Source organism: Cynocephalus volans, chromosome 12, assembly GCF_027409185.1.
Source record: "Cynocephalus volans isolate mCynVol1 chromosome 12, mCynVol1.pri, whole genome shotgun sequence".
NCBI classification, from domain to species: Eukaryota; Metazoa; Chordata; class Mammalia; order Dermoptera; family Cynocephalidae; genus Cynocephalus; species Cynocephalus volans.
In genome coordinates this window covers 80,473,671-80,488,395 of record NC_084471.1, presented here as the reverse complement: position 1 = coordinate 80,488,395, position 14,725 = coordinate 80,473,671, and the positions used below count along the sequence as shown (strand labels likewise).

Genomic DNA, 14,725 nt, shown 5'->3' with positions numbered 1-14,725 from the left:
ACAAGGGGCCAAATTAACAGTAACTTTAACAAGATAGTTTATATCTCTGTCATGTAGAGAGAGACTGTCCCAGCACGAGAAGGTCAGGGCAGATATTTCAACTCCAAGATTTCTGGAATCCTCCAAGATTTATGGAATCTATATTTTTGCTCTGCTATTCGAAGGTTTTTGTTTCTCCTTAAAGTACAAGATAGCAAGCTACCATGTTCACATTCCAGGCAGCTGGAGGGAGGAAGGATAATAAAGGAAAAGGGAAGGTGAGAGTATGTGCTTTTATTTTAAGTGTACAATCTTGAAGTGGTGCACATCACTGCTGCTAACATTCAGTGGTCAGAACTTAATTAGGTGGCCACAACAAACTGCAAGGGAGACTGAGAATTGTTGTCCCCCCCTTTTTTTTAAATGCTGCCATATACCCAACTGAAAATAAGGGATCCTATTACTGTGAAGTAGAAAGGAGAAATGAATATAAGAAAGCAACTAGCAGCCTCACTTTCCAATACATAATACAATCAATCAACATACTTATCTTTGCAACAATGCCTCATAATTTCTCTTTAACTTTACCACACTTTGCCTTTCTCTTGAATTTCAGTAAATGATAAAGCACTTTATATTAATATCATATTTAATTGATTAAAAATGCACATTTTAAAACATCATATTTCTGAAATCAGAATGTATATTAATATCAGATTTTAGAGATTCACAGCTCATATAAAGAGGAAATACAGATCTTAGTTTGTCACAAGAAAAAAAAGGTTAAAGCAAAAAAACAAAAAATAAAACACAAAAAACAAAACAAACCCACCAATATTCCCAAAATACTGATATCCTCAAATTTAGAAAAATAGATGTCTGATCTGATGAGATCTGCTTGGCCTTTGAAGATAGTTGTCCATTTCCTTTGGGAACAAATGATACCAAGTGCAAAATGTATTGATGGTCATGTGACATGAGACTAGAAATAGTAGAAGTTGGCCATTCTTCAGTGCAGTGACAATGTGGAGGAAGAAAAAAAACCTTCTCATACATCATTCTTCAAAAGGGCCTATAGTTCTGAATTCACTATGGTTCAATTATTCTTTTTCAGACCTACAAGTCTCAAGGGATAATTTCCACTGACATATGTTTCTAAGTTGTAATTCTTTATAACAATCATTAGGATGTGAGAAATTCAAAGTTATGGTGATACAAAAATGATAACTCAATTAATTGGGTAGTTATTTGCTTGTGTCTATAAAGTAAAACCTATGAAATCCCCTTACTCCTTTTAAGCCCTTATAATAGACTCAAAAAGCCTTGATCTTGAAAGAAAATCATGATGCAATTTTTAAACTTTTACTTAGTTATTTCTATTCTATTAGTTATGAAATTCTTTGCCATACACCTACTCACTGTCCCCACCTCAAAGAAATCGAGGAACACATGTATAAATTCAAAGAATTTGTCTAAGTTTTTATTTTAGAACTTTTAGTCCCAAATTAAAATTGTGTAAAAATGCAAAATCAAAACACTGATAAATTAAATGCTTATTAAAATATTTAAATTAAGGGTGCATGTATACAATTGTAATGTGAGTGTGAATGTGAACTTAAGTGGCTTTGATTGGCTGTGATTTATGCCTTTCAAGCAACATAGGTTCCTTGAACTGATAAGCATTTGAGCACTGATTAATGACTGACCAGAAATTAACCTAAATGCAGTTCAAAAACTATTATGTATATTCAGTCACAGCATATCTGAAAAATAACATTTGAGACAAATATACTGTCCTGTGTTTTCCTTAAGCATTTTATTATTACACCATATTGTGCATTAGGATGAATTGGGTGGGTGACATATGACATATGCCTCCCCTATTTTGGGAAAGAAGGAGAATCAGTGGTAAAATGACTCCCAAATCATCTGATTTTCAAAAAATTGCACATGATGAACTTTCTAGTATTCTAGTAATGCGGACACATATAATGGCTCTAATAAACTATTCCAAAAGAGTAAATTAACTAGTGTTGGCAGCTGCAGACTAAGTCTTCACAAATTTTACTAAAATATGAGGCTGATCAACTTGGTTGGGGGATCCTTAATGGCAATAACACTGCTGCTCCTTCTGTTAATGGCTGTTATGGCAAAGGGGATAGTGATGCTTGAGTTTTATTGGCATTTAAAACCCATTACGATAATATATTATTTATATATGTGATTTGTAACTCCCTTAATGTAGGATGACTTTAACTGGGATTACCTGAATTTCTCTTCCTCTATCTCTGTGTGAAGGACTCAAAAATACACACAATTCTGAACCTCGTGATTGTCACTGCAGTGTTAGAATAAATGAAACCATCTTAGCCATGCTGATTAATCAACTTTCAAAGTAAATAACCATTGTACCATTCAAAGTCACGATGTTCTCCTACCAAAAATTCACTTCTCATTAAACAAACAATGGGTAGAAGGGCCACTGAAAGTGCTTTTAGTTAGGGATCTATGGTAAAGGGTACTAGTGCACATGTTAGAAGAAAATCTATTTCAAAGAATAATGTGAAGCTGAGTGGCTAATTAATAAACTTAAAGATTTAGTAAATAATCTTTGAATCCACTTCAAAAATGTTAGTAATATTGGGAATCTATGAGCGTACTTTAAAAAGTTAATGGAAAGATTTATATTATCTTTCAATTCTATTTTTCCACAAACTTTCTGAGGTACCCTCATATTTGCAGATTAAAGTATTCTACTGCTGTTGCATAGACTTGCAAACGGAAAACGTAAAGCAATCTTGTTCATCTTTAAATCTCACAGACAGCCTAATAGAATACCTTCCATAGTGATCGCCATTCAATATATATGTTCATATATTAAGTTGAATACCTCACTTGAATAGTATATATTTTCCCTTAAGGGGAGAAGTTCATGCAATTGTTTTAGACTAATTTTTCCCCACTTTTTGTTCTCAAGGGAGAGTCCAAAAGGAATTAGGACTACAATGACTTCTTATGGTGCTTAGGAAAAACTCAGAACCCTTTCCATCATTCATATACTGGGCTTTACCTTAAACTGACATAGTTGTGCATTTCAGAATGATTTAGAAGCTAGTATTTGGTTTCCTAACTTCACACGTTTTCCTCATTACCAGCCAATTCAAGACCCAGGAAACCAGTATTTGGTGTGTGATCACAAAGGGGCATGTGTGTCACTAGAGACATTTCAGAGGAGCTTATCTAATGTCATCACAGAGGACTCTAAGTCACACTATCCTGGTCTTCCCCTCATGCTTTTAACAACAGTACACATTGCACGGTGTTCACCCAGTCCCTTCACTGATAATTCAGTTTCAGACACTCCTAGGAAATTAATACCTACTGAATAAATGGAAAAGACTCTCAGTTGTGTTTATGCATTCACAAAACGTCTAAGTTCCAACGTGCTGAAAGGAGAAATTATGTGTCATTCCGCTCCAGGGTCCAAGCAGCAGCATCTCCCCAGGTTCTGCCAAGTGCAGACAGAAGCCTCTCTCGGCTCCTGTTGCCATGATCCGAGAATTCGAAAACCCTGCAGATATTCCATGTAAATCATGGTAGGTAAACGCTAAACCAAATCCATCTTCCTTTGTCTTGGACTCTGGGGCGGTGGTGGAGGTGGAGGATTCACTAAGTGTGCCCTCCTTTGCTCTTTCCCAGCACGCAGGGTTGTCTGCCCTGAGCTTGGCGGACTCGTTGCCCTGGCTACCCTCACCCCATGAAGTCTCGCCAGGAGACCAAACATGACAGGGAAGGCAGAGAGAAGAAAACAAAACAAAACCCTACAGAAAGAATGGCAACCTTCCAGCCGGTTGCCGAAAACCCCGAAACCAGTGTTTGTCTCCCAGTGCAACAAGTGACCCTCACCAGGGACTCTTGAAAGCACGCTGCCTGCAACTCCGGAGTCCATCTCGCCCGTGGGGGCAGGGCAGCAGGCTGGACAAACCAACGATTGAACGTGTGGTTAAAGTCTTTTCCCCAAGCGTGACCAAAACGGTGGCTCTGATTTGATACCCCCACTCCCAAGCCTTGAGGAAAATGTCACCTGAGACTTCTTTCCATGTCCAGATTTCTGACGAGCGAGCGTTGTCCTTCTCCTTCCCACCCCATTTCCTTCCAAGTTTGCCGTAGAGCAGGGAGGATGCCTGTGAGTTGGGGGGTGTATGAAAGCGTGTGTGTAGAAAGGATTATAGCCTTTTTTCCCCTCTTTTCCACCTCCTCGATATGTTCCCTGAGTCTTAGGGGTCACCACAAAAGTGATATCAATAATCCCTGCTGGTTTGCCAAGGTTGTCATGAAGCCCTAGAAAATCACACCTATTAAAGGACTGCGGAAACTGTCAAGAGCTCCACAGGTTGCAACCGCGGGTACCCGTACGGGGATCCTTTCCGCGCTCGGAGGTTCGTGGCGTCCAAGAGTGGAGTCTCTAGCCCGGCTCCTTCGCCAAGCCCGGGACCCGCGGGACACGCGAGGGCAGCCCGAGTCCCCCGGCGAGCCGCCCCCGCCAGCAGCGGCGCCGCTGCCCGCGCTCGCCTGTGCACTCCGGGAGGGAGACGCGAGGCGTGGGAGAGCGCGGAGACGGCGCGCGGGAGCCCGACGCCAGGAACGGCGCGGGCAGGCAGGACGCAGCCCGGACCGTGGGAGAAGCCGGGCAGCGGGAGAGGGGGAAAAACAGACCCCCAACCCCCAGGCTCGAAGTCGCCAGGAGCTGAGCCCAGGGCTGGAGCGAGGTAGGAAGGCGCGGCGCGGGAGGCGCGGGAGGCGCAGGAGCCGGGAGCGGGGATCTGAGCGCGCGGGGCCCCAGCAGAGCGCGAGGACGCGAGCGGAGCCCTCCCCGGTTACCTGTGCTGCCTCCGCCCTGGCTGCCCCTGTCCGGGGGGAAGATGCCCGAGCACTTCTCCCACTCCACCTGGCCAGCGAAGCACAGCTCGGTGACGATGTGCAGCGCCTTCTGGCACAGGCTGCTCACTCCGTCCTCCTTGTGGAAACTCATTGTTGGGCTTTTCTTCTCGTTTCCTTTTCTTTTTCCCTCCCAGTGAGCCGTCCTTTCCCCTTCTCGTTACCTCTAGGCTGACCCCTCTGGCGCCCTAAGCCATCGTCCGCCCGCGGGGACTTGGGCCGGAGAGCGCGCTGCTAAGAGCCGGCAACTCTTAGGAGCCCCAAGTTGGCCCCATGGCGGGAGCGGAGGGCGCAGGGGAAGGCGGAGAGGCACGGGCGGCAGCCGAGCCAGGCGGCGGCGGCGGCGAGCTTTGCGCCAACTCTCCCGCCGCGCGAGCGAGCCGAGGCGAGCCGGAGCGAGAGACCCGGCATGGAGTGCGGAGGGGAGGGGGGGACGTAAAGAAGCAGAAGCCCTCGCCTCGCAAGAACGCCCCCCTCCTCTCCCGGCGCCTTTGTGTTTCTGGCGGGTGTCTGGCGGCGGCGCGTCCAATCGCAGCCCGGCGCGGCCCGGCTGACAGGCGGCGGAGCGCGCACCCCCGCGCCCCGCTCAGCTGGGGAAGGGACGGGCGCCGCAGGGTGGCGGCCCGCGCCCCTGCTGAGGCCGGGGTGCTCACCGTTGCGGGGAGCGGGCAGAGAAGCCCTCTCCGCGCTCCCTGTACTTTTCCCAGCCTCCGGCCCCCCACCCGCCTGTGTCTCTCCAACTTTTCTACAAATGTATTCTACGCTGTGCTCTGTCAGGTTCTGCTTTTCTGGAAAAGTCATTCCAACTAAAGAAGAACGGAAAACGTTAAATTTTAAAAACGAATAAATGAATAATCAAACCTATCGTCTACAGGAAGAAGAAAGACGTTCCTGTAAAGCATTTTAAAAATGATTTCTAACAGTGATGATTCAGGGACAGAGACTGTGTTACCTGAAAGGACATTCTTACTACGTAGTAGTGAAATTCACCATTAGTTACATTCCCTGTTTACCCAATTCAGTTGTTCTTCGTGCATAAATACTATGAATAAGCAAATCTAAATTTATTGCCTTGGGTTTTTTTTTAACCCTCTTAGATCACAAAACGAAATATGTTATTTATGTTAATATTCAGTTAGGAATCTTGACGATCAATCTGTAATTGGCAATTGAGAATGCAGATCTTAACTCCCTTTATTTCTTTTAAGAGCGACTTAAATAAAGACAAAGCATGGGTGTTACAGGGGAGAAGGGTTCATAAGTTAAAATTTGTCACATACCCTTGCTTAACCTTGAAGAAGTTGTTTTGTCTGTAAAATGAGGGGCTTGGCCTCGCATCTCTTGAGCTCACCTGTTCTTATAATTCTCTAATGCATATAGATGTAAATCACTAATGGAGATAAAGCTACAGAACAAAATTAACATGTGCCACAAGGTTACAACAGATATGTTTACGGAGACTTTAAATAGTTTTCAGTTGTTTCAAGTTTGATTCCATATCATAACCTGAGGATGGATTTAACTGTCATTAGGTGGGGGGTCCTTTGTTTTTGAAGTGGAACAAGGTGAACTACTTAGCATGTCTATACTATAGAATAAGTAGCCTTATTTTAAACTGCTAGTTCGTAGTACATTATTTCCTTTGTACAGACATTATGGTAAAGCTTACTATAAATATTAGGCACAGCATCCCAGTAGATAAGCATTCATTAGTTGAATCATTGTGACCTGATTCATAGGACAATTGGTTTAAGTAGGACTATTTTTACCATGAATTAAGACAAACTAAAATCTGTAGGCTTCATTTGATTTTTTTTTTTTTAATGCACATGGATTTGGGTGGTTTTAGATGAAATTGTTTAAAGAAATAATTTCATAGTCAATCAAAAAATATTGAACATCTACTGTATGCTCAAAGCTAAGTGGTACTTTAATAAGGCCCTTTCCAATTGTCCTTGCCCTCCTTTCCTCTACAGTCTAGACAGACAAATCCATATAAAACAGCCTGCAGTGCAGTGCTGTGCTTTCATATTTACGGTATGAAGGAACTGCTGTGTGGGAGGACCAAATGAGTAATTTATCTTTATACTACTTACAGGCTCTAATTGCTTAAATGGAGTAAGTTAGAGGGTCTCTCTAATGACCCTCTCATGTTTGATTTCAGTGTTAAATATTAAGTAAACAAATTCTGAAAATAACTTTTCTGTTATCTGTTTATGCCATTCCTGTACCACTGCTATTCTTCCTGCTGTGTTTTCACAACAGTTAATTTCACTTTGATATTCATTTTTCTTAATTTATTTGTCTGAAAAATTTTTTGTCTTTTATCTAGGATGAGTGCCATAAGGTTCTGATTTTTTTCTTTGTTCTTTAGACCATATCACAGCTCTTTAAAGCAGTTTTACTTGTCACTTATTAACAGCTCAGGTAAGAGTTTTAGGAAAAGTAGAAACTACATTCAAAGACTTTTTTTTTTTTTTCCCTTCAGTGATGAAGGATAAGATGACAAAAATTTCAATTCTCAGTCTTTAAAATTTTTTGGTAACTCTTTCAGCTACCAAGAGCCTAAAGAGTAAACTGAGTAACACAGATTTGCATTTACTTCCCCACCCACATTCTGTAGGACTCACTACAAGAGAAAAAGGAGGGGAGAGTGAGACTGATCCTTACTGAGCACCATTTGTTGTGCCAAATACTGTACTAGGCATTGATAGTCAAAAAATGCTGGCTGTGATGGTCTCTGTCAAAGTTTCCTTCTGAATGCCTACTGAGTGAAGTAGAGGAGGAATTGGTTTGGAGGTAGGAGCCTAAGAGAAATCCATGTGATTTAAGGGCACCTCTTGAGTGGCAATTTTGAACATTCAACACTGTGATTTCTCTACTTGCTCAATTCTCTCCAGATTCCTTCTTTCCCTTCCTGTGCCCTTTTTAAATCCTGGAGGAGGGAGAATTATCTTCTTGGGTAGAGAAAATGAGGAAATCTCAGAGCAGCCAAGCTGAGTCTGAATGAAGATCAGAGACAAATAATAAATTTTAACTTAGAGCTTTACTTCTTTTCTTTTCTGAGTTCTGCAGGCAGCTCAGGTCCATAACAGCCCGGTTTAAACTTCCTGTACATGCACGCCTGCTCCTGTAGTCTTTAATTCAGAAAATGGCGTTGCTACTCACTCCCGACTAGTGATGGTGATGACCTGTAGATTGATGTCCCTACTGAGACTTTTCATTCTAACTCTAGATTTTGTTAATACAACCTGATTCTTCACTCTGGAAGGTTTGGTGTCTCCTCTTTTTCCATTGTGTTTACTTTGTTCATCCTGATGGATACTCAGTGAGCATTTCAACCTAACACTCAGTTTTCAGTGCTTCAATTTTGAGATATTCTGTTGATTTATTCCTTCAGTTATTCTCTGCCTTCTATTTTTCTGTGTAGTCCCTTCCTGGTACTCCTTTTTGTTGGATTTTTGATCACCAGGATTGAATGTCCAATTTTTATTTCTCTTCTATTTTTCATTTCTACCACCCCCCGACTCCTTGTACTCTAATTATTGGGAGAGTTCCTTGACTTTCTCTTCTGAGACTTCTCTTAAACTATTACAATTTCCGAGGTTCCATTTCTAAGATCTCTGCGTACTTTTTGGTTTACTGATTGTTTTTTGTTCTTTATTTCATGCATACAAAGTCTTTTCTTATTTCTCTGACCATATTAATTATATTTTTTAACCCGCCCCCTGCCCAGGGCTGGCTGATTAGCTCAGTTGGTTAGAGCATGGTGCTGGTAACACTTAGGTTCAGAGTTTGATCTCTGTAGTAGCCAGCTGCCAAAACAAAATAAAACAGACCTCTCCCCCACCTCCTTTCTGTCTTGTGTCCTTTTCCTCTGAATAACTCACTTTTTTTTGTTTGTTGAATTGTTGTTCTTTATGTTGGAGGATTTTCTCAGGTGTCGCTGATCTTTGGCTCTCCATTTAAGTGCACTGTAATATTAATTTGAAGCTCCAAAATGCATCAGTAAGGCCATCACTGAATGTGATTCAAAACTGAGCTGTATTCAATGGAATACTACTCAGCTATAAAAACGAATGAAATACTGCCATTTGCAACAACATGGATGGACCTCGAGAGAATTATATTAAGTGAAACAAGTCAGGCACAGAAAGAGAAATACCACATGTTCTCACTTATTGGTGGGAGCTAAAAATTAATATATAAATTCACACACACACATACACACATACACACACAAACGGGGGTGGGTAAGAAGATATAACAACCACAATTATTTGAAGTTGATACAACAAACAAACAGAAAGGACATGGTTGGGGGGGAGGGGGGAGGGAGAAGGGAGGGAGGTTTTGGTGATGGGGAGCATTAATCAGCTACAATGTATATCGACAAAATAAAATTAAAAAAAAAAAAAAAAAAAAAAAAAAAAAAAAAAAAGAAAAAGGACATTAGATAAAAACTAAGAAAATCTGAATAAAGTGTGGATTTGAGTTTTCAAAAAGTCTGAATAAACAAATTCTCCAGAGAAAAAAAAAAAAAAAAAAAAAAAAAAAAAAAAACTGAGCTGTATTTTTAATTGAAACATCCCAAATGTCAGTATCAATAGCTTTATTCTCTCGAGCGCTTCAGTTCTTTTCAGAGAGGGACCATCTAACCTCTCACGAGGGATGTGGAATAATAAATATGTCTGCCTGCTTTTACTTAACTCTCCTTTTTCAGTCTGGAGCCTCATTGTGCCCCATATTTGGTTAGGTGTCTAGTTTCTGTAGTTTTGTAGTTTTTCTAGTTTAATATCTCCAGGGAAAAACTCTTTTATTCCTAAGTTTGGGGAAGGGTAATCACTGACCAGGGGAGATATGTGGGTGGAGACTTGAGCCTCAGGACAACTTAAGGGTTACACTAACTCCCCAACCCTTGCCTTTTTAGTCTCTCACCTTACCCCAATCTTTCGTGGATTCAGTAGGAGGTCCCTCCATTTCTGTTTTTTTTTTTTTTTTGAGATTCTCTGGGGTTTTTCACCAGCTCCTCATTGCTATCTGCCTCTAGAGTTTTAAGCTCCCTCTGCTCAGCAAATCAGTTACTGTTCTTTCACTGGCTTCCATCTTGTAAACCTATGAACATCTTTTGTCTTTTCCTGTGTCCTTCCCTGTTCTTTTTGTTTTTGGGGGTTTCTAGCTTCTTATTGCTTCATTCTCATTTCATTGTCATTTCAGGAATGGCAGGTACACAAGCACACATGTCTTTAACTTTGTCATGTTAACTTTTTAAAAAGGCATTTCTCATTGTGTCACTGTTTAAAACTTGTCAGTGGTTCTCCACTGCACTTTAGACTTACCAAATACCTTCAGTGTGGCCTGTAAAGCCCTGTGTGACCCTGCCTCTGTCTATTCGCTTTTTCCTTTTCTGAATTATTTGACTTTGTGTTTTCTTTTCATCCTCTATTTCTTCTTTGCAGCACAAATCACAGTTAAAGCCAAATAATTTGTTGTAAAATCAGAAAGGAAGAGAAGCTATTTTTCTTTGTCACTACTTTTTTTTCAAGTAACTTGCATTGTGCCAGCAGTAGTAGTCACTCAGCAAATATTTGCTGAAGCAGTAAATTAGTGTATACCATTTTTTAACTCTATCTCTTTCCCACTAGTTATTATCAGCAGTAAAAACCTTTAGTTACTTGTTTCAGAAATACCAGGGTATATAATAGAAACCGATGAACTGTTCTATTCCCAGGGAAGAAAGACTACAAGGAAGAGCAAGTGGTAGTAATGGAATATGTCCTTTAAGAAGGTAAAAGATGGTCATTTGTTTCTCAGTAACAGACGTGAACTTTTGAGTATCTGTTTTGTGTCCAGGTCTGTATTATATGTATTACATATACGATTTAATAATAATAATCATCATAATTACTATTATTTATTGTATAAGCTATATAAAACTAAGTACTCTGTAAGCTAATTGTTATAGTAATTTATATATTAACTCATTTAGAACCATGATGGGCAAAGTTCTAAGCTTTTATATACATTAACTCATTTAATTCTCACAACAAACTTGTGAGATAGGCACTATTATTTTCATTTTACAGGTGAGAAAACTGATCCATAGATCAGGCTAAATAACCTTTCTTAGGCCATGTAGCCATTGGTCTTACAGTCTAGATTTAGACTAAGACCTTAAGGTCTCAGAGTTTAGTTTCTTAACTATTGCAATATGCGGCTGCTTCTCATGAGACACCTATAAAATAGGCAGAATGAGATTAAAGGACTGTTCAGCCAGGCAGCTGAATGGATAAAAGCATTTAATGATAAAATTATGGCCTTTATATACTTCTCCATTCATATTAGCAACCAGTTCTTGCCCCCAGTAGTCATGCCATTTAAGAATCTAGCATGTATCTTGTTAAACTTTTCTCCTCTCCCATATAATTAAATAAACATATGGATTGACATATGTACAAATAGGTGTTTTTTTAATTATCTATTTTCCAAAATGTATAGTTATTACCCAACCATAATTAATGAAAATGCTTCCAGTTCAACTGATGTAGCTTTAACTGTTTTTTCCAAGCTTTTTTGAAGGGCAATGACAAATAAAAATTGTATATATTCAAGGTGTACAATATAATAATTTGATATATGTATACATTGTGAAATAATTACCGCAATCTAATTAACACAGCCATCACCATACATGGGTACCATTTTGTGTGTGGTGGGGGAGGGGACATTTCAGATATAACTCTCTTAGCAAATTTCAAATAAACAATCCAGTATTATTAACTAACGTTACCATGCTGTACATTACAAGGGCCCTTCAAAAAGTTCGTGGAAAGATTTGTATTATCTTTGAATTATATTTTTCCATAAAGTTTTTGAAGTACTGATGTAGATCCCCAGCATGGCGACTAATAACTTATAATGACTAGAAATTTTTCGTTGTGATGATATACTATAATCTATTCAACTATTTTGCTACTGATGGGGATTTGTTTTATTAACTATTCATCACTGTTAGCCATGTTGCAGTAAAGTTTCTTGTAATCTTTAGTTGTATACTGATAATTTCATGTATATCATCTAGATTCCCAAGAATGAGAATTTCACTACATAAAATCTCGTTTAAATTCACATTTCTACCAGGCAATATATAAGATTATCCTTTTCTCTTCATCCCCTGCTTAAAAAAGTAGGTGTTAGTACTTTAAAATTCTTTCTGTTATTTGGAGTGCATTATTTTCAAAGACTACACTAAAAAAATCACATATGATGTGATCATATTTATACATTAGGCAAATTATTATCTATGTAATGTGTATGTGTATAAATGAAGTTAAAATTAAAGTTTAAATCATATTTATTTTTAATCAAAAAACAAGGCTTACGGGGATAATCATTACTTGTTTCCTAAATTAGTGATGTCAAACCCTAGCATGTATCAGAATCACCTGGAGGACTTGTCAAAAAACAGATTGGTAGGCCCCACTCCCAGAGGTTCTGATTCAGTAGGTCTGAGGTGGGGACTGAGATTTGCATTTCTAACAAATTCCCGGGTGTTGCTGATACTGCTGGTTCAGGGACCATACTTTGAAAACTGTTGTTCTGTTTGGACTCTTTAAGACCAAGAAGTATTTCTAAGAATTAATTTAAGAAGTATGTTTCCCAACATGCATATCTGGTCAATTCAAAAGAATCAGTCTAAAATAAAAGATTGAGGGCATTGATTAAAATTAGGTAGAAAACCATAGTTCTGGTTTAAGTTCCATCATTTGCTAGTGTGATGGATAACTCACTCAAACTTTTTGAACCTAGTTTTCCTCTTTTAATGTTAGAGTAATATTGTGTTTTACTTTCATTAAAGAAGCAATGAATGTGAAAGTGCTTAAAAACCTGTCAAACACTATGCAAATATAAATCACTGTCACCATTCTTTGGATTAGGATGATTTGATATATAAAATCAAAATCAGTTACAACTCAGTCATACTAATCTATGTTAAGGCTTTTCTCAAGTTGGCATCTCATTTATAAGTAAAACAACTGAAACTCCACAAAAGCCTTAAAAAGTAACAGTACACCTTTCTCAAGAGGCAACAAGTGATGGATTACGTCACACCACTAACTTCCTAAAATTTGTTTAGAGAACATATTCCTCCAATTTTCATTCTTTGAGAAACTTCCAGTCATTTAAAATCATATTAGAATATTCTATTATCCCTATACCAGTAGCTTCCCTCTGAAATTATCTTGCTGGTTTGTTTATGTGTTTATAATCTGTCTTTTCCATACTAGATTACAAATTCCATGACAGCCAGATCTCTCTGACTTTTCACCACCGTATGCCAGAACTGAGAATAATTATGAGCACAGAGTAGGCATGAAACAATGATTTAGCTTTTTAGTGACTAAATGAAGCCTTTGAATAACTTCTAAGTAGGTTCTATCTGGGACTGACAAATTTGAATTAGGAGCTATGAATGTGCTGTGTCAATTTCTAAATACTAGAAAAATGTAAACATTGCTGGTTATTTTGGGAAGTTCAATAGAGAGAGTATATTGATTAGAGTTGCCTTGTAAATCACTATGATTATAATTAATTCAATAAACAAATATTCATATAATTTATACATAATAATGGAAATAGTGTATAAGTTCTCAGCAACTTTTTACTGTCAGTCCCTTTATTGGAAGAAAGCTGGCTTAGAAAAAAGCAATTCTAACTTGCTAGACTAGAACCAATTCTCCTGATATCAAGCACTCTTTTCCCATCAGAAGAGATGATACAGTTGTTGTGCTCTACTTACTCTTGAGAGCAGAACTAGGGCAAATGGTGTGAGTAACAGAGGCAATTTTGGCTTATAATGAGAAACAACTTTCTGATAATGATTATTATTCTTATAATGTCAATTTTGATTTGTTGAGTAAGTTTTCTGCAGAAGCATTTGTAGTATTCTTGGTTCCACACATTAAAGAGTAAGTGCTAGAATATGGAATGTGCCTACAAAATAAAGACTATATTGGTTTTCTGAATAGTTGCTTTTATAAGATTGCTGCTAACTCCAATAATACTACATTTACTCAAAATATTTTTGGAAGTGCATCTTTTGGAACTGGTGAAGTCAGCTTACATGCTATCAAGAAAACCAGAGAACTTCAGAATGGCACCAATTTTTAAAAAATAAATTGTAATTATGTAATTTGAATAAATATTTTATTTACCAATCTTGAATCCTGACTATTAAATCTTGACTTTAAAAATAAATGGATTCATGATAAAAAACATTCAACAAACTAGGAGTAAAAGGGAATTCCTCAACCTGATAAAGGCCATCTACAAAAAATATCCAGCTACATACTTAAAAGTGAAAGACTGCTTTTCCCTGAAGATCAGGAAAAGACAAGGATGTCCACTCTAGCCACTTCTATTCAACATTGTATCGAGGGTTTTATCCAGGGCAATTAGGCAAATAAGTAAGTAAGAGGCATCAGATTGGAAAGGAAGTAGTAAACTTATCTCTATTTGAAGATGACATGATCTTGTATGTAAAAAAATACATATTAAAACTATGATAGCTAATAAGTGAGTTCAACAAGGCTGCAGAATTCAAGATTAATATAAAAATATTGTGTTGCTATACAATACTAATGAGCAATCCAAAATGAAATTAAGTAAGCAATTCCATTTACAATATCATTAAAGGAATAAAAGACTTAAGAATAAAGTTAATAAAAGAAATGTGAGACTTGAACCCTGAAAACTACAAAATGTTGCTGAAAGAAATTAAAGAATATTTTAATAAATGAAATATATT

At 38.5% G+C, this 14,725-nt stretch overlaps 1 protein-coding gene across 1 annotated transcript in view; it reads right to left on the bottom strand.

The window, feature by feature from the left end:
- The window catches only part of SYT10 (synaptotagmin 10), a 66,069-nt gene extending 61,058 nt beyond the window's left edge, over nucleotides 1-5,011 (bottom strand). The window contains exon 1 of the mRNA XM_063075965.1: nucleotides 4,861-5,011. Coding sequence (XP_062932035.1) covers nucleotides 4,861-5,011 — 151 coding nt within the window. The remainder of the gene's footprint in view (nucleotides 1-4,860) is intronic.
- Between the last annotated feature and the right edge of the window lie 9,714 nt (nucleotides 5,012-14,725).